Source organism: Oculina patagonica, chromosome 11 (genome assembly GCF_052425735.1).
Source record: "Oculina patagonica isolate OP01 chromosome 11, crgOcupat, whole genome shotgun sequence".
In the NCBI taxonomy this organism is placed as follows: Eukaryota; Metazoa; Cnidaria; class Anthozoa; order Scleractinia; family Oculinidae; genus Oculina; species Oculina patagonica.
Window position 1 is genome coordinate 9,500,453 of NC_135768.1, and position 20,098 is coordinate 9,520,550.

General features: G+C 39.1%; 2 protein-coding genes across 2 annotated transcripts in view; both read left to right on the forward strand.

Moving 5' to 3' along the window:
* Window positions 1-8,977, forward strand: part of LOC144629619 (uncharacterized) — a 30,209-nt gene extending 21,232 nt beyond the window's left edge. Inside the window, exons 8-11 of the mRNA XM_078487855.1 lie at window positions 3,124-3,250; window positions 3,940-4,059; window positions 8,364-8,501; window positions 8,952-8,977. Of these exons, the coding sequence (XP_078343981.1) occupies window positions 3,124-3,250; window positions 3,940-4,059; window positions 8,364-8,501; window positions 8,952-8,977 (411 nt within the window). The remainder of the gene's footprint in view (window positions 1-3,123; window positions 3,251-3,939; window positions 4,060-8,363; window positions 8,502-8,951) is intronic.
* Window positions 8,978-9,701: 724 nt separating this feature from the next.
* LOC144630471 (uncharacterized) lies at window positions 9,702-19,255 on the forward strand. The gene is made up of 10 exons (XM_078488828.1): window positions 9,702-9,849; window positions 10,411-10,604; window positions 11,925-12,032; window positions 12,298-12,645; window positions 13,565-13,811; window positions 15,422-15,756; window positions 16,379-16,468; window positions 17,029-17,248; window positions 18,277-18,491; window positions 19,000-19,255. The coding sequence occupies exons 1-10, from the start codon at window positions 9,729-9,731 to the stop codon at window positions 19,159-19,161; spliced, it is 2,040 nt and encodes a 679-aa protein (XP_078344954.1). The 5' UTR covers window positions 9,702-9,728; the 3' UTR covers window positions 19,162-19,255.
* Window positions 19,256-20,098: the final 843 nt, after the last annotated feature.

Consider the following 20,098-nt stretch of genomic DNA (forward strand, 5'->3'; position numbering starts at 1 on the left):
TTGTCTGGCACATATGTCATTGGCATCAATCATGGCATCAATTATAACAAAGGTAGAAAGTGGTGAAGAGGTCAACACTGGAACATTTTTATCCAGCAGCTTAGGCAAAACGGCTTTGTTTGTCTTTGCCACCAGTGATCCATTAACTGCTGCTAAAGTTCAAGGTAGCGCGCCTAGTTGGCGTGCAAATACACCTTGCAATTCTCATCTGGAGTCTGACCAATAACAAGAAGTCTGGCGAAAAGATTGCTGTCTGCCTTGAGAATTACACCCCTGCTTCCTGTCTCCGCGGCTTTTGATTTCGCTGCATTAATTTTGTAAACGTTGACAGCTTCACTTTGGCGAGGGTGTCGAGGGTGGCATTTGTCGGGATTTGTTACCAAGATACTAGATTGACAGACGCGCTTTGCACGGGCTCATTGGTCACTTCCTCGTGTACTGCTGGTTAAGAGGAAAGTTTCACTTTTTTTCTATCAGCTCTTGTCGCGTGGTCTTTATTTGTGCATGGTCAATAGTACCTCTTGTGATATCCTCCCTTAGGACCTTCGCTGTAACATCCTTCCATTACTCTAAACACTTCATCTTTCCTGATTTGCACAGTTTTCAAATGATTTCTATATATGTCTTATCGTTAAAGACACACAGATTGCCATAAACATTTCTATCGCGGCAAAGGCATTTACCTCAGTTTGGTTTACTACCATTGACTGATCGAGCACGTTTTCTTTGAGAACTATTTAGCTCAGTCATTATTGTGTTCAACGGTAGAGCCACTGTGCAGCAGGCAATATGGTTCATGTCGCTACATTGTACATACGAGATATTCAAAGCTTATAAACAACAGAAAAGGCACTCGAAACCCTCGAAACGAAACACACAGTCAAGGAAATGGTATTCGAACATTGTGCAAATGGCATGCACTATTGATGCTGCAAAAATTGTGTTATCTTATTCAAATATAATCACCAATAATCTCATTAGTTACATAATAATAGTATTGATAATTAGTACCAATCACAGAAACCACAGATACAGAATAATGTAAAAAAAAAAAAAAACATTGGGAGCTTTTTCAATCGTAATTCTCTGTTATAATATAAAATATAACATTTTACTATACTCGACAGTCACCCATGACAAATGAGTTTTGAAGATCATGCTCTCGTTTTGCTTTTAATTAACAAATGGTAAACGTCACAGCGTGCACTATTGAGTTCCAGATGCACGCGGGAGGTTGCTAAGCACGAAAGATGCGTAAGAGTCGCCCGAGGGGATAGCCGAGGGTGACTCTAGCTTCTTGAGTGCTTAGCAAACCTCCCAAGTGCATCTGTAACTCAATAGCGCACGCTGTGACGTTTACCATTTGTTTTATAGCACAACTTTTAGGAGATTTATTAAAGTTTCTTTGAGGTAAAATTGCGCGCGCTTATTTGAACAATTGCGTGTAGTGCTCGCGTAAACACTGACGAAAACCTAAAAGAAAAAAACAAACAAAACAAAGTTTTGAATTATTTCAAACTTGCATTATACCTCAAAGTCTTTCAGCATTATGGAGAAATTGTTCTTATGTTTAGCTTTTCAAATTCACAGGAAAATCGAGAAAACAAGTAAAAACTCGTGAAGTAGTGGCACTTTCTTGTGCCATGTCGCAAGAGATCAGCGCGCGCGCTCAGGTTGAAGGCATACGTCAGCGTGCACCCATGGGCAAATAGTAGACGCTAAATTAACCAATCAGAACGTGCGCTTTACTTGAGTTGTGCTATAATCGTGCGATAGGTTACAAAATCAGCGAATTCGCTGATTTTGGTGATGTTCTCAGAAAACCCAAGGAACAGCCACATGAGAACCAAGTTACTGACATCGTATATAAAGTGGAATGCAAATCGTGTCCTTTTGTATACATTGGCGAAAGTAAACGATCCTAGAACTCTTGAGGGGCAGAGCACTAACCTGGCCCTCGAGGCAATAATGAGTCTTAAAAAAATAATCTTTCAAGAGGAGGCTCCCGTCACTTGACTTCGCTTCGTCTGCCATAAAACAGCACTCGGTGACCACTGGACATGACATTCATCCAAACTATGTAGAAATACTGGAACAAGGCGTGTGCAGCCGAAACAAAAGCTTATTTTTAAAATCTTTGCATTCCACTGTGAACACCGAAGCTGTTAATGAACGCCAGTCTTTCTCTAAAGCATATTTGCCACTAATTGTATCCCTTAGGGACCGTCACAAGTTTTAAACTTTTAAATTTATTCTTTTAGTAATTTCATTCTCGAGAAGGCAACAGAAAGGTTGCCGAAATCTAATTTTGACATTTTAAAGGTAAGATACAACCGTATTTTTAATTTTAATTTAATAAATTTAATAATTTTTGAAATACTGCTATATTTCAGCTCATCGTACTACTTTTACGTCCCAGCTGTTCAAAAGTCTACATGTAAACAAATGGTTGCTAAGGTACTAAATGTCTCAAAATGCAAGAAAATGTTTGCTAACTGAAGGATTTTTAACTCGGAGAGAAGTTAAGTTTGTACATTTCTTCCAATTATAGCTTTTATTGCGCTATAACAACTTTTATTAAAAGCGTGACCATTTAACTTCCATTCTGAAACTCAGGATTTGAAGTGTCATTGTTTTATTAAATAGGCCTTAGCAACCGTCTCTATGGTGACAGTTAATTAATTAAAAAGCATCTTATGTTAAAGAGTATGATCGATTGCTTAATCCCTCCAAGTTTAGTAAAGTTTTTTGGAATGGGGTGGGAGGTATGGGCCTTGTTATAATATACCGACCTGAATGTTCTAAAGTTATCCCCACCCAAACCCTGATAAAAACGTCTCATTTTCTCCTTTAAGCTCCATTTTCGTGGCTGGAAACAAGTTGAATAAAACCACTAGGCCCTTAGCTTTAATTTGGTACCAAGGAAACTTTGTTCGGTTAGGGGTGCTACGAAATTGCTTTTCCAGCCACTTTTTACGAATTGGCTCATGGACTATTCCATTTGGAAGGCGGGGAAGTAGTATAAATATTCTTAGCCATTTATTGCTGCAGAAACCGGGATAAGCTCCGGCAGTATGGACTGCTTGGCTCGAGGCTTATCCTTTTTCTTTCTACTATTATTAGAGACCGGACAAGCCCGCGAGTATTTGTTACGAAGGATGGCGAGATAGACGTTCTTGCAATCCATATAGTGGAGAACGAGGCGTAAGAGGACCGACAGGTGGGAGAGGACGAAATGCTGGACAACCTGGTGAGCAGAACAAAGATTACTTAAACTGCCCAGTAACCTCTCCCCAAACCTAACATTTTGCCCAAAGCGATAAGTAAGGGTTAATGTTAGGTTTGGGGAGGGGTAGGTGGGCAGTTTCCCAGAAACCTACATTGATCCGATTACTTTTTCGCCAATTATATAAATTTCTTAAATATTCCGAAAATTTATTAAAATATTTTCGGAATAAATTTTCGTCCGAAGGCGGAAAACAATTATCGACTGCCTTGGAAATATTTAAGAAACCACTTCTAGGAGTATTAATTGAATGGACGAGCAAAGCGTTTTTGTTTTCTTTACAATGAGCACTTTCTATAAAGCTGTCTCCACTAAAAACCGAGCACAGGTAAAAAATATGCGCGAACCGGAGCAAAAGAGCATGTACCCACTATAAATTATTGAGCATTTCGAGTTGAAGCCTCGCGAAAGATATCTAAGGGAAGGACCATTATTTTTTGGAGGAGAGTATGAAAAATATTGAAAAAAAATTGTTTGCAGGGCCTAGAAAGGCAAAATAAATTGTTTACAAACACGATATGTATAAAAAACATAGATGGGATTTCGAAAAAAAAATGTTTGCTGAGGTGCATAAACTATTTCCATCTCCAAATATGTGCACTTCTGAAATTACGAGCTTTTGTGTTTCTCTCTAAAATACAAATATTTTCCAGGTAATGGCGGGAATGCTGGCCGTATAAATATCCGCTACAGGAATATAACTGGAACAGTACAATTGAATTCGTGCCCAGGATCCGGAGCTCCAGCGGCCACGAACGGACGCGGAGGAATGGGTAAGACTGGAATAATCACAAGCTCGTCAAGTTTTAGATATCACTTGCTTATGGTATCCATGTGAAAGGGAAAAAGTCCAAAATGTGTGTTTTTCGCATTTATTTGCATCCAGTTTGTATAGGCAATCAAATGATTTCGAGTGCAATTTGGGGTAAATGAGAACGAGTAAATTTTTCAAAGACTAACAATATTGCACGAGCCCGTAGTGCGAGTGCAATTTGTAGTCTTTGAAAAATTTACGAGTGCTTATTTATCCCAAATTGCACGAGAAAAATCATGTGATTACTTATTAATAATATTCATGAAAAAATTGTGAGAAAATAACAAGCGCAAATCTCGTACAAAAGAATATGTATTCAAACTCGGCAAAGATAATCACGCTTTCATTCAAAACCAAGTTAAAGCCCAAACAACGCACATGCCGGGTTTCTCAATGTTTTAAAAGTTTTTCAGCCGAAACATCTGGCTAACAGTTCAACGAACTATCTGATCAATACAAGATTCTGGGTTTTACCTCTTCCAGAGATTTTCTTCTGCTTTTACTTGTCGAGCTTTGCTTGAGCGCTTTCGACTCGAACTCCAGCCGAGTGAAGCTGTTTCGCTTTTCTTTTCAACACTTGCTCGGATGAAACAATTATTTGTCCCATATAGTTCACTATTAAAGTATAGTTTTTTTGAATTGATGTGGTCAGGTTACTTTGAGGCTATGTGTTCCATTGAATTCGGTGAATTCGGCGTAAATAACTTGATTCGCTCAAGCAAAGCGTCAAGCTTAGTCGGGTTGTAGTTTCGATTTCGTCGGCAATTTCCTTTTTAAGAAACCAGTTATTCAAAAATAAGAACCAAAAACCAATGCTTACCAGTGCTATTATATTTAGGGCTGTCTTCTGGTCCTCTACTGTGCTCAAAAAAGCCAGCCATTCTTTTCACTCGCATCTCGGCGAAGCAGATCCAAACTTCGCGCCATTCAGATGCATGGAAGCGTTTGATTGGCCCTCTGTGGGTACCTTTGTTTATTAACCAATCAGAATGTTCTGTTTGTTTTCCGAATTTCCTTTTTTCTGCACTATATTTCCTCATTTCTGCATCGAATTTACTAAAAACTTTTTTTTCTAAGCCAATCAGATTTGAGAAATTTTTTCATGTACATTAATTATTAGGTAGGTAAATGCATGGCCGAAAACTTGAACGAATTTCCATTTGTCAGGTTACAACTTTAGGTATAAGCCATGTAGAAAATTTGGTAACGTTTTTCAGCACTTTCCAGCATTTGTATAGGGATACAAAGAAAACTATGTGTGACCTCTATGAGGATGTTATTGCAAGAGCATAGCCTACAAGTCTGAACATTGTTTTAACAATAATTTGATTATTTAAGCCCGACTAAGGCCCATTTTAGCTCGAGCCGCTAGCGAGGACTAAAATGTGCTCTGAGATTTACGACAAAGAACATCAACTCTGTTACTATTGTAGTATAATTTTTCGGCCGGTGAATTCAAGAATGGGACTTTCTGAGTGGTCGAGAAGCTCGGTTTATGACCCTATATTTACCCCGCTAATCGGTCAATATAACATTTGAAGGCTTGGCTACTAAGCGATGCCACCTTTGCCATCCAGGCAAGTAAACATGGCGGCATTTGCTGAATGAAATTTTCCCTCATTCGAAAGAAATCTCTCCATGTCCTGGATATTTAAAACATTACGAATTTTTCAAATTGACTAACAAGGCTTTTGGACCGAAAATATTTTCAAAAAAAGGTTCTCAAGGCATTAGAATCTATCGTAAACAAGGTGGTTTTGGAGATCGCACGCGGCTATGAAAAACCTCGGTCAGATCGATTAACCAAACATTATTCAGTTCTCTTCTGACCGGAGCTACCAACGATTAAAAAAGGTACCAGATATCCAACTTTTTCGTAGTGTTTGTTTTGTTCTGTTTTATTGCTTAAAATTAAGTGTGAATTCCAAATTCAATCGATGAATTAAACTGGTTTACACATATGCAAGCGAGCATTAGTGTTTGTTGTTTTCGTGTTTTCTATTGTTATTTTGCAGTTCATGATATTCACCTATGTAAGTAAAACTATTATTCACCTCAGGCTCAGAGATTATTGTTGAATAATTACTGACCCTCCTAAAATCCTATTGTTCTCTCTCTGCAGTACATCGACGATTGCAGTCATGAACCAAATGTGAAAGCGACTGAAATCGTAGAAAGTGAAATGCAGAGAGAGAGAAAAAGCGTTTAAAGGTGATGTTACACGGGACAACTTGCAACAACGATTTTTCGCGTAACAACGCGTCAACTATTCGTGGTATGTTGAACGAGTCAACTTTTTGCACAACATCGTACGAAATGTCATTGGTAACATACATGTTACACGAGACGTTTTTTAGCGCAACATCGACTCGCAACATTTCGCTTATCCGAACAACGGGCGTCCAGGCCATGTTGAATTCTGGAATTCTGTGAAGGTGTTGCGCGGAAAATCGACGCGGCCCTGTTATTTACACGAGCCAACTTTCTGAATATTCGTCATCTAGCGTTGCGAGTTTTTGACTTGGTTTCAAAAACTCGCAACTTGTTGCTGAGTAAAATGTTGCACAAAATTAAAAATCGTTCCCAGTACCATGTTTCACTATGTTATTTTTCGCGCAACAATGTTGCGCGAAAAAATCTTTGATGCGAGTTGTCCCGTGTAACATCACCTTTTATAAAATAACTCAGATACTACGCGCGCTCTGATTAGTCAAAAACCTATGTACCGGTAAAGTCCCGCTTCTGTACTACGCTCGAATACGCATATCGGACGAAGAATCAAAGTTAGTTTAATGTATTCTTTTGGTCTATCTGATGGTTAAAACGGAGGATATATGATTCTCGTAAATGATCATCATGAAAATTTACTGAGGGTGGATCACAAAATTGAATTTTCCCGCCCACCACAGTTGAGCGAAGAAACTAAAGAAAAGACAAAAACGCAGAGACAAACATATGAGAAGGAACACAATAAACAGGTCCGCTATCACTGGACTGGAAAAATATTAAAAACATGGATATGGTTCCATTCAACACTAACTCGGAAATGTTATTTGAAAGGAATTAAAACTGATCAAACTGGTCGCGATGAACTTGAATTATTTTGATGGCAGAACCTCACGCTGAGTTCTTGTTCGCGCTTGAATTATTACTTCAGTTTTACGTGCTTTCAGTTCTTTCTCCCAAGTCTGTTATTCGGCGAAAACGAAAGAATACGGAATAAATAAATTCATAACAAATTTCTAAAGCAGTGTTTGTGGAACTAACCTTTATTCTCAATACCTTCGTCATTCTGTGAAGTTTGTGAACTTGCAAAGTTTTCGTGCAGTCTTTTACCTGCTTTTACTTTCGCGATGAATGACTCCGGCCACAATTTGCTAAATTTCCACGTCAAAGAACTTTAAAATCGTCGAATACATTGTATACCATGACAGTTTGCCTTTTTCCTTTCCTTTCTCGTGACTTTTATAGCTTTAAGAGAACTTTTAAACGTTTTTGTCGCGTCGATTTGTGGATTTTGAGTGTGGAGCAGGTGGAGCTGAACCTGTGTTTTATTCTTTCGGCCGCTGTGATTGGTTTACCGAATCATTCGATGAACTTGTTAAGAATAAGACATTTGATCACGAAAAATAAAATAGATTCCTATTTCTTTGAAGAACGTTTTCTATAGTTATTTCATAAAAGCAATAAACCACACTTTCTAGGGCTTTACCGGCGTAATAAAACCACTTCGGATGTTGGGAGAACACTCGAAAAGCTTGTAAATCACTCGCCTGACGGCTCGCGATTTACAAGCTTTTCTCGTGTTTTCCCAACATCCCGCGTGGTTTTATTACGCCGGTAAAGCCCTAGAAAGTGTGGTCTATTGCTTAAATAAGGAGGGTGAATAATTATAATAGATAATTACTTCGGCTCACAGCTTGCAATATACCCAGTAATGCTGTGAGCCTTCGGCGAATAATTGTTAAATGACTTCAGAAGGCATTTAGAAATGGGATCAAAAAAAGAAAGCGATATCTTGAGCACCACCGGTCTACCAAAATTGCCAGAGGGCATATTGCTTCATTTTAGCAATGAAGCCGCGATCCATCACCATTATCGTGGCGAAACGGAAATGAAAAAATATCTGTCTGGCATCAAAGGTGACCTAGCGATAATGATGGCTTGTTTTCCATTTAAAAATATCATTATTGAATGGGATATTTTGTTACTTGCTGCTAATTTGTTTTATTATTAACATTTAACTATCAATCTTACACACAGGTGGCGCTGGTGGTGCGGGGGGAAAAGGAAGATATTGTAGAATTCAATCGACAATGATTTCAACGAGTTGCATGAATTATGGTGCCACAGACAGAGCCCCTAATGGACCCCGAGGACACACTGGACCCTCTGGATCAAGTGAGATACAAAGGAGGCGGAGCAGTGGGGGGGGGGGGGGGGGCAGCTAAACGAAAATTTGGTGGGGGGCTAGTCCCCCCCCCCCCACCATGTTTTGGTCCCGAAAATATTGCGAGTGCAGCGTAAAATTGATTTGTCGAGATATTCTGTCTCCTGAGTGAGTTCAAACATCTTCGAATCTTACTTGGAGGTCCTCGGGAAACTTTGTTTATCTTCGAAAAAGGTCGAAAAATGATCGGAAACGTTCGTATGGCCTTCGAACAACAATTTCAGAACCTTCGGAAATCTTCGGCCAGAAAATAAAAAGTTGCTCCAAATATGAAAAACTTCCGAGTATTTTTGGAATAGTCTTGCCACCCCCCCCCCCCCCCCCCCCTCACATTCCAAAACGCTCCGCCACCTCTGAGATAAAATAAGCTACTAATCTGGACTTTAAAACTTTCTTTTAAGGTGCTATAAGAGGCACAATGGTCTAATTGTTACTGTAGCTTTAGCCGAAATCATTATGCAAGCCACTTTACTCTGAGAGTGCCTCTCTTCCCCCAAGTATACCAGCAAATTGTAATTATGTTGAGGGGGGTACCCTGAAATGGACTGTCGGGAGTATAGAAATACTCCTAGTCACTTTATGCTACGGAAACCGGGAAAAGCTTCAGCTTGATGGGCCACTTGGCTCGTTTGAAGATTTTACCTTACCTCTAAAAGGGCTACTTAGCTCAATTTTAGGCAAATTCAGACCCGCACGTACAACTATCTACTGAAATAAATGAAATATTACAAAAAAAAACTGCTATAAGCTGCAGAAGAACTCAAAACTAACACAGATCGGCCAAGAAGGGACACAGATGAACAAAATTCGAAAAGAATAAAACGGAATTGGATGAAACCTGGAGAAAAAATTTTTACATGTTTCTGCTCATAATTACGGCAATAAACAAAAAATAAATAATAAAGAAAATCAGAATCGTAATAGTATATAAAAGCTAAAAGTGTAAGTCATAACTATTAACAACTATTTCACAGTGAACTCATGTTCTTCTTCTCTGACGCTAGCGTCATTTGACGCCAAGCCCAGCAAATTAAATCCTGAAAATACTTAAAGGAAATTATTTGTTTTTAGCTCCTAATAACCCGGGAAGAGATGGCGATGTGAGTGAGTCGTACATTGAATCCGGGTCATTGAACGAAGCAGACAAAGAAGGTTACCCAGTGGAATTGCTTGAGATCATGAGAAGGCAGGCTGAGGACATGTTGCTAAGCAACAGCAACGACCAGAAGGGAGCAGATGCTTTGCGATTTATACTAAGCTTGGCGAACGAAAGGGACGACGTTGGAAAGCTAAAAAGAGGTAAGCTCATAAATTGCGTCTTCATTTGAATAACAATACATATACATCCTAAGCCTCACACTCACGTAAAAAATCCTTTGTCCAAAAACATCCACATGAGGCTAAGGATGTACTAAGTATTGTTATGCAAATTTAGGCGCCATTTATGCAAAGGGTCTATAGACATCTCGTCAACATTCAATTAAATGGGGCTACGTAACGGGGATTTCGCAGATTTCTGATCTTATCTGTTCTGAAATTAGTGGAAGGCAACTTTTACCCATAAAAAACATTATCTTTGAACATCTAATGGAAGTTTACCTTAATTTGCGGATAGAATTCGTCGACTATAAATATTTTTTGAAGAAAACAACTTGAAAAGTATAGCCTCAGTTTTTTCAAGTTGCAATCCATTTCCATCCTAGCCACCCGCAGCCAAAGACGCTGGTTTTCAGTTTCAGTGTTCAAATATAGCAATTGTTAATAAAAATGGACCATTATTTTTTTTCCTACAATACAAATATATATATTGGCTGTTCAAAAAATCCGTGGCAAACCCTTTAAGTTGTGTCTTTATTTCAGCCGTGAGAAGAAAACTTGGTTTCCTGGGTAAAGCAGGCTACGACATTTTTGGAAAGAACAAATTGTTTGCTCCTCGTATCAAGTGGGAAGCTCTTTCAAGTACCGTGGAAGACATTAAGGAAGCAGCACAGAGTTACGAGGAAGCCTTCAATGACATCATGTCTACCGTACAGAATAGCCAAGACTTCCAGCAGGTCTGTGGTGAGAGGAAGGTTATTTATGTTGATCTTCATAACGGCTTTTCCGCGAGCCCGAGTAACCAATCGCGAAGAGTTGAACCCACGGATACCGAGCACGCAATTTAACGAAATTGACATCAGTTTTTTTTATGCGTCTTTCCTGTTATTGATGATAAATTGCGTCAGAACATTGTCAAAGTGTTGTAGATCCACGAGCCGCTAGGCGAGGGGTCACCAACTTTGACAATGTTATGACGAATTTATCATCAATAACAGGACAGACGCATAAAAAACTTATGTCAATTTGTTTTTTACAATAACAAAAATCCAAAACTGATTTTAAAACGAAGGAAATTAAAGAATTGCACGAGGAAGATGCGATTGCCGTACGGCCACAGAATCTAAATTTCGTCGCTGCAATTCGGAGAATCACATTCACAGGCTCGTAAATTAAAAGTTTGGTAAGAATACGGACAGAAATTGTGAAAAGTGTTCAAAAAACAATCGGCTAAAACGTGGTTCATCTTCTTAATTTCATTGACAGCACACATTCCCGCTCAACGCCGATTTTCAGGTCTAAATCCTCAACTAAAACACCGTCATCTTTTCGCTCTCAGGTTGCAAAGGTTTCTTTAGTTTTAACCGATAAATTTTAGATGATTTCCTCATTAAAGACTTCTAGTTTTGTGGAATAATTCTCGCCTGATCAAGAATACAGCGCAAAATCAGTGCTGAAAAGTTTGACAAAGTCTTCTCTGATTTTGTCAGCAACGACTTTCATGCGTCTGTCCTCTTATTGACAATGAAAATTAACCAATCAGCGCGCGAGAATTCGCTCAGTTATTGTTAAAAACATTTTCGGCTTCGCAACGAGTTACTTCAATTTCGAGTTTTAACAGTAAATTTTCTCACAGAATCGAAACTAGAAACAATTCCTACAGTGTATCTAAGCGAGGTTTTCCGTAAGGCTGATCAATTACAAAAGAGAAAAGCTTGACCAAAATTAACTTTATTTGACCTAAACCTTTTCTGAGAAGCAAGATTACGCCATCTATCGCGAGCAGACAAGCGCTATAAATTACAAACTGACTGTTTTGAAGTAATTCCAAAAAATAACCTCCTTCTTCTTCGTCTGCGCCCTAATGCTAAATGAAGACCTATAGAATTATGAACTTCTGATGGTAACCATTCTGATCATGATATTGAGATATAATTTAACAAGCGAAAGAGGAAGCTGATTTTTGTTGTATTATTTCTATCCATTATTATTAACTTTGTGTTTAGTGTTTTGAAGATTCTCGACTAATTATAAAATACTTTTTTTTTTCTCCCAAGATGGCTTCTACAATGTCTGCAGTATCTAAGTTACAAGTAAAAGCTGAAAAAGATAGACTTGTGGAAGGTAGACTTATTGCGGAAAGCGAGAAGAGGCTTTACGTTAAGGTATCTTTATGTTTCATATTTTATTTATTTATTTTGTTTTTGTAACGGTATAATTAACAATTGGCTCATGTTTAAGCGTGCAGTTTTGAGTTATGGATGCACGCGGGAAGTTTGGAGAGCACGAAAGAAGCGTAAGAGTTGTTTGAGGAGATAGCCGAGACGAGAGCAACTCTAGCTTCTTGACTCTCATTTCTTTTGTTTTACTTTGTGAATTATTAATAAGTTAAAAAATCTGTTGTTGTTGTTGTTTTTATCTGTTTGCCAGTCGATTAAGCAACTGGAGAGCCAGATGAACAGCGCACTTCAACTAGCCGAGTCAATGCTTCCAGACGTTTACAACAATGCAAAGTTTAACTCGGGTTCCCTCATGGCGATGCTTCAGGCAATAAGCGGATTTATCGGCAGTGGGGTTGGTAAAGACCCATTTGCCTTCATTGACGCTGCTTTAGGTCTTGCTGAGTCAGAGTCCGAACGGTGCCTTGATTCACTTGAAGGGATGTTAGGCAGCATCAAGAAATGGTTGTCATTTGGAGAAAATTACAAGCCTCTTATTGATTCCAGTGACTTAGATTTTGACCAACTCGACGTTGATTCCGTCCCTGAAATTATGCAGGTAATTATGCAACTAATACTAGTCTACTTTAGGCTGGTTTTAACTTCACAGCGGTCAAACGCAAAAGTTGACGTCACATCCGGTCTTCGCCGCCTCGAACTTTTGACTCGAAAGTGGGCAAACTTTTGTAAGAAATTGTTAAAGAAATAGTACGGTGAAAGAATATTTCATGCTGGGAAACTCAGTGAAGATCAATTATCAAATTTCCCATCCATAAGCGGAGTATAAACTTTAACTTTCCAGGGACGGCGTTAACTTTTGGCTTTAAAGCGAAAGTTTTTGGAAAATTTAAGACTTTGTATGGAAACTTTTGGCGGGAATTACACAGGAACTGCGCACGCGCGCGGCGTTTGACCGCTGGGTGGGTTTTCATTAGTAACGAAATCGGAGAAGGAGTTGTCAGCGGAGTGGCAGATCATGACGTCTTTCAAAACAAAATCACTTTTCTGAAAGATCAGTTATTGATACGAGTGAATAACGAGTGATATTAAAAGGAAGGAACAGTGACCTTATGGTCAGCGCGCTGGACTTTAGATCGAGCGGTTTGGGTTTGAGTCCTGGCCGGGGTCATTGTGTTATGTACTTAGGCAATACACTTTACTCTCAAAGTACATCTTTCCGCCCAGGCGTTTAAATATGTACCAGCGAATTAGTGCTAGGGGGGTAATCTTGCGATGGACTAGCATCCCAACCAGGAGAGAGTAGAAATAATGCTACTGTAACCCGGTGGATAAGCTGCGGCAGTATAGGCCACTAGGCTTGACTAAGACCTAATACCTTTTTTTAAAAGGGTAAAATATGCCTAAAAGCGCGCTAATGAGTCAAAGGGTTTATAAAATACAAGTATTAACGAAAGTTCTCGCATGGGTATTATTCTCGTCAGAATTAATAATCTTATAATACTTTTGTGTCAATTAAGAACAATCTTGAGATGAACAAAGAAAAGTTGGCAACCGAATTGGAGTGTATGTTAGATGACGCCTCCAAACCTAGCGAATCAGGAGAGTTTCAACAAGTTATCGAGTCCTTCTTTACTGCTGGTGCAGCACGTATTGACCTGATAGGAAAAATAATGGACCTCGATAACGATATTGGGGGATACAACTTTGATATTCCTCTCCTTGAAGAGACCCAACAGGCTATAGCCGATATTGGTACACCAACAGGTAAATAATATATGGTATTTTAAAGGATTATACTAAGGGCACTTTCCATTTGTCAGAACCGGCAGGCCAGACCGGTATATTCGAGAACAGAATCCCGTTTCTAGTCAGATTTGACCTGTCAGATCAGTCAGTGCATAAATATTATACACTGTTGTGGTGGACATGTGGGAAATCTTGTGGAAAAGGCCCATTTTTGCATTCAAAACCACTGGACCGGCCGGCCAGTTCTGGAAAGAAAGCGCCCTATAAGATGGAAGAAATGTATCACATAGTTATATGAGGTCTGTTACCTCTTTGTACGCGAAACGGACACACGTATAAGGTCGAGAGATTTAAAACAATACGCGTGCTCCTTAATGGGTCTATGAAGCGCTTTCAAGGGTGTACATCTGATTCAGCGATTTTCTTGAATTCCTTGGCTGTCAATAGACAGTGGTACAACAGTGTTCATAGGCAAACCGATTATATCTAAACATCGGTTCTGCAGTTTCTTGAGGTCTGTTGCGAGATACTCAAGTAAGGGCCTAATCTTGATCAGATATGTTTTCAATCCAGCTTCATTGGGTAACCTGGCCTCCGTTGCAGATTCTCAGATTTTCATATCATAATCTGAACTAGCCATGCGGTTTGACTTAATTTTAACACGCTATTTCCATCAGCCATAACGTCATTAAATCCACCATTTTGCATTTGACTATTTTTTGTTAAGGAAAGAAACGGTAAAATTGTGCATGTCAAAAGTATAGGCAACGCTGTAGAAATTTCGGGATGAGTAAACAGTTCCTGAAAGTTTTATCAACACAGAGGAACTCGTCATTTCAAAATTGCGTGAAAAACTAGGGTGGGTTGGGTTCAAAACTTCTATATTTCTTAAAAAACTCATTAATAATTCATAAAGAAAATACAAAAGAAATTAATGTTTAATGAATGTCTTTATATCTGATAAATACACGGCTCGACTTTACGTCCAGTTTTCTAGGCCAAAATAACCCCAAATCTAAATATTAGTGCAAGAATCTACATCAGATGATTTTTAAGCCGTTCAATAAATTCGCAGTTCGTGTTTTATCAAGTCTAAAACACTCGGCTGCGCCTCGTGTTTTAAACTTGATAAAACACTGCTGCTCATTTATTAAACATTACTTTATATTTTTATGTGATTGAGTGCTGGTAGTAGGTAATACTGCCGATACACCAAATCCCCCTGGGTTACTATCCTGTTAAAGAAAATTTGGAAGTGATTCCACGGGGCAAAGAAAATCTTGACCCCGGTGGGATTGGAACTCTCGACCTCCGGATTAGTTCTACCGACGCTCTACCAACTGAGCTACAAGGCCAGACGGGAGAAGGTCGACGTAAAATTAACTGAGGGTCTCAATGGGGTTAACCGTTAATTTTAAACTTTTAAAAACAATGAAATTAACTTTTAACTTCTGTTTACCATTATGGAAATAAATTAACCGTTAGCCGTAAAAAAGCCAAAATTTTAACCGTTAACCGTAAAAGCCACCATCCTATTGAGACCCTCCTAATTTAGATAGTGAATTCGTTGTATGTCTACAAGTTCATCCTATTTTATATCTATATCCCTTTTTTTCCCCTTATCGAAGATGCTCCTATAAGCCAAAGTCTTCAGCAGACCTTTATGGAAAATCTTCTCAGCACGTACAGAGAACTGGAACGATCATTCATGAGAAACGTTTATGAACTGCACAAAGCGTTCGAGTTCCGTACTTTGTGGGAAGGAAACAATCCGCTGACCTCGTTCCAAAGAGTGGCCAGTGAAAGTGCGCGGGGGACTGGGAGACTCAATGGAGTGGTTCAACTTGCAGGAGTGCTTCAAGATACGAAACGACTTCAAGACAAAGCAGTAAAGTGCTTCACCAATAACATCTACACTACTGATATCCAGAAATGGAGTTTTGATAATGTCAAAGACAAGGAGGTGAATAGTTAAATTAATAATACGTCTTGCATGCATTAAATTCACACGTTCAAATAGACTCTCACACGGGTTGTCAGCTTCTGACATTGACATGCTGGCTAAAATCCGTCAAGTAATATGCGTTCGCAAAGTCGTGAAATTTTACAAAGTTTGTATCGAAAGGGGCTTCTGACAGGTTTTTAATTCACTTCACAGATTTCTCTTAAACGAGAATGTTTTTTACATTTGGCCGGCAAAATTGAACTAAACCCTTGAGAACCTCGTTCAGTGCGGGTAAAATGAAGGTCGAGCTAAGATGTCATATTTGGTAACTCAACGTCAATTTTTGAAAGCTCAGAACGAATGCAACGATCCATGCGTTCGGCGTTTCGTTCCTTCCAAGAAGTGATTTACGAAACAACAACTACTGTTTTGAAGGGAATTGTTAATACATCTTGTATATTAACAGATCAATGCTTTAATTTTCCTCCAAAAAAAAAACTTTTTTTGAAAATTGCAATGCCTCCCTCATTATTATTGGTAGCAAAACGTTAGCGAGATTGAAGGCCACGTTTACTTTTTAAAAAAAGGAAAAACGTTTAATAATGACAATCATTTTTCGTGCTTATATTGCAACTTTTAGATGTTTCAAGAACTTGCTCAAGGCTACACGAGATTCAGCCTCAACATCGATGACAGTTGCGCCACGTGTTACAACATGCGACTGTTAAAGGTAAGGCTGAGAGTTTCCCGCATATTGCCTTCAAAGGTTTCAACTCCATTTACATAAAAGTACGTAATAGCGATAGCAGAGAGCGAAGCCCCATATCCAAAGAAAGGGGAGAATCATGCATGCACAGAAATAGGACAACCATGCATTTGATTTGTTATAATCTTAATGGCTAGCGACGAGGGCGCACAAGATGGCGGCCATACTATAGAAAAAGGTTAACGTTTAGGTTAACGTTTCTTCAGCTTACAGCTTTGAAAGTGGACTTTCATGTTATAGTCAATTGACAGCTTTCGAAACAAGGTATTGGCGGACCAGTATCATATGACCATGACCAGTTATCGTCCGCATTGAAACGCACTGGGAGCGTTTTTATCGCCAATAAAGGTCTCAATAAATCGACCCACAAAAAGTGGTTCGTTTCTAATCCCGTTATCACTACTAGAATGGTTTATTTTATTGATAAAACAGAAAGGGACGTCTTAATGATATAATGTAGGTTTTACTCACTTTCCTTTGTTGAGAAATGTTGCTTGTTAAGCAAGCCTTTTTTTTCACTTCAGATTTATATTGAGCTGCTGGGGTCTAAGCAGGCTAAGAAAGTCCCAGCAACCGTTCATCTTCAAGTCCGCCATCTTAGTGGCTCTTACTTTCGCGCGGGAGACAACACCATCAAGCAGTACCGTCAACCTGTGGGCTCTTACAGGAAAATCATGTTTGACCGGTTTTCCATCAGTGACGACAAGAAGTGTAAAAAACAAAAGAGAAAGGGAAAAAACAACAGTAAGTTCGGCAATTGCTTTAGCAACGGATCAGAATTCTGATAAAATGTAAGAATCTCCTTTAAGACAAATCTACATCATTTATTTATTTGTGCAACTTCCAAACGTAACAGTAAACACTGTTTAGGAGGCGGTGTGGCCTTGTGGTAGGTCGCTGGACTTGTAATATGGAGGCCCCGGGTTCAATTCCACCTCCCTGCTACTAGATGGATTTGTCTTCGGTCGTCCCGAATTCAACTCCTCCACGCTTTGGTTAGCCTCCTGTCAGTTGGGGTTTTTAACACGTTTATGTTAGATTTGCAATATTTGTTTATCTACTACAGTGTCCACAATTAGCACAACGGTGCTAAATACATTGACACTTAAATAAAATTATTTTCTTATTATTATTTTTTTGTATTTATTTAACAGTTATAAGGAAGGAGCTGCACAAAAATGTCAACTCTAATTTACTGTGTGGCGTTTTCAACATGAGATCTCATCTCTTTTTTGTTTTCTCGTTGTGCATGGTTTTTTCTATTTCTCCTCCCACAAAACTCTTCTTATGGTCCGTTCCTTTACTGAATCTTTCCTTTATAAACCAAGTTTCGATTGGCAGGAAGCATCCTCAGTATCACTTTGGCAGAATAATGAAGAAAGTTTTGTTTGTTGATAAAGTGCAGGCAAATCATATATTCTTTTGGTGCTGGCAAAAAAAATATAGTGAAACTGCAAGGCTGATCGAACTGCATAGAAAACTTAATGCGGCAGAGACATGATAGAGACCAATCCGAGAGGCGAGAATGCATATCACGTCTCTGCCGCATTAAGTTTTCTTCGCAGTTCGATCAGCCTTGCAGTTTCACGTTTCATGTTTTTCATTTGTTGGCTGATTAGGTCTTCTATAGTCCCTGCGTACACTAGCAGCATTTTGTTCGCGGATTAGTGCAGCTTCTCATTTTTTCCCAGCTCCCTCTCCACTTCACATGGTAAGAGGGGAGCTGGGTCCAGATTTTTCCTCAACCAACATTGCTTTCTTTCGGTGTTTAGAGTGTTCATTTTCCTGCGTGACTAAAGATGACTCTCGCTGGCAACCAATGTGCACCAATCAACTGAGTGGAAGTGGAAATTCCAACCAAGACAGACTGCTGGGAATGGAAGAATGCAAGAGTCCATTTGGCATTTATGAGCTAAAGATACCTGTGGATAAAAACCTGACCTGCAAAGATACTGGGATAAAAAACACCAACTGCAAAGACCTTGATGTGAGTAGCTTTGTGGCAATTTTTTGTCTCTTTTTAATGTCAAGGGTGGTGGATCCTGGATTAATAGTGACCGTGGAGGTTCCAATGGTATGCTCCCCCGGTAGATAGATACAAATTTAGGTGCGTTAGAAACAATAAAACTATTTCGAAATCTACTGTTCGTTAAAAACAGGATTGGTTTGGCATGACGTCCTGAGGTGGTATCTACTAGCATTGCGTGGCGGCAGTTAATTCCTGAGCCTACTGTCATTGTTCTCTAAAATGCTGCTGAACAGTTTGTCGGTCAGGGCTTGCCTCTGACCTGACAGAGTTACTAGACTTACCTCATCAAGCACTTCTTCATACGAAAAGCACGGAAAATGATGTGCCTCACCCACTTCTGCACTAATTTATTTTCCATGCTGCAGAACCCGGAATATGGTCCGGCCTCATGGGTCACTAGGTTTGTAACCTTACTGCTGTACTTCACTGATAGTGGGTGTCGTTTCATTCTATTTTTTTTCTACAGCTCACTAAGTTCACGAAGATGAACGTATGGACCCAATTCTTCTATTGGTCTGACCAATATCCCACAGGATCGGACGACCGTATATGTCGGAGCCCACGGAACAAGAGGAATGCAACAGCGGCCATCGTGCAGGAGTTCTCGGATGATGAAAATCCACATTGATGTTGCCCAATATTTATTTTTCGTTATCACAATATGAGTTCTGTATCGTCATTGAACCAATCTAAAGCAATAAATAAATGCTGAAATAAACTAACCTATCGAGTGATTCTTTTTCCAATATGCTATCGTGAAAACCTTGACTGTATTTTTTATTGTTCCAGTTTGGTACCCGTCGTTTCCCATAGTTTATTTTGTTTGCTCCGGGCGCTTCGAAAGAAAGCTAAAGTAAACGATTTCTAAGGGATTTATCAATTAAGTATGTTTACAAGAACGTGTTGACCATGGCTTAAATAGCCAATATTGAACGTTATTGAATTTGGAAAAATAAATAAAACGAAACCGAGACTTTTAATTTCATTTTCGAAACGTGTTTACTAAAAGCGTTCTAAAAGAGTAATATAACAGGAAGGTCGAACTTTGCTTCTGCCGCCGAATCTCTCTAAGATATTACTTCTATTGTCGCTTATTGCTAGTTTTGTCTACCGTACACCCTCGAACTAATTCGATCTGGTATTAGAGAGATGTTTGCCTTAGGACAGCTGCTTAGTAACAAATAAACAAGCGAATTTAGGCTATTTACGCTTCACAGTGCTGTCTGGCTTAAAGGGAGCTCACTAAATTAACTATTGTCCCTAAGCTTATCCCTTAGCGCATAGAGATTATCAATGGACTTCCGTATGGTTGTTTTGGTATTACTAATTAGATACCATCCCTCAGCATCACTAATAACATTAACGCTGTCCATTATGTCCGAATCACCTGCTTAAGTTTATTATTTTCAAGCAATCCTGGAAGCGTTTTAAACCGACACTGCCGAGACATTGAAAAATAATGCCAAACATCAAGAAAACAGCTATGACATTTATTTAAAAAAGATAAAGTCAATACCTAGTGGATTAAAGAAAAAAGGGCGCAAGGAATTCCTCTTCGATTTTCG

What these genes read in the sequence shown, in the direction of transcription:
- LOC144630471 (XM_078488828.1), top strand. Translation starts at nt 9,729, where the DNA reads ATGAGAAGGCAGGCTGAGGACATGTTGCTAAGCAACAGCAACGACCAG. An exon ending in ACAACATGCGACTGTTAAAG is followed by an intron (nt 16,469 to 17,028) that starts GTAAGGCTGAGA and finishes TTTTCACTTCAG; the next exon opens with ATTTATATTGAGCTGCTGGG. An exon ending in GAGAAAGGGAAAAAACAACA is followed by an intron (nt 17,249 to 18,276) that starts GTAAGTTCGGCA and finishes TTCGGTGTTTAG; the next exon opens with AGTGTTCATTTTCCTGCGTG.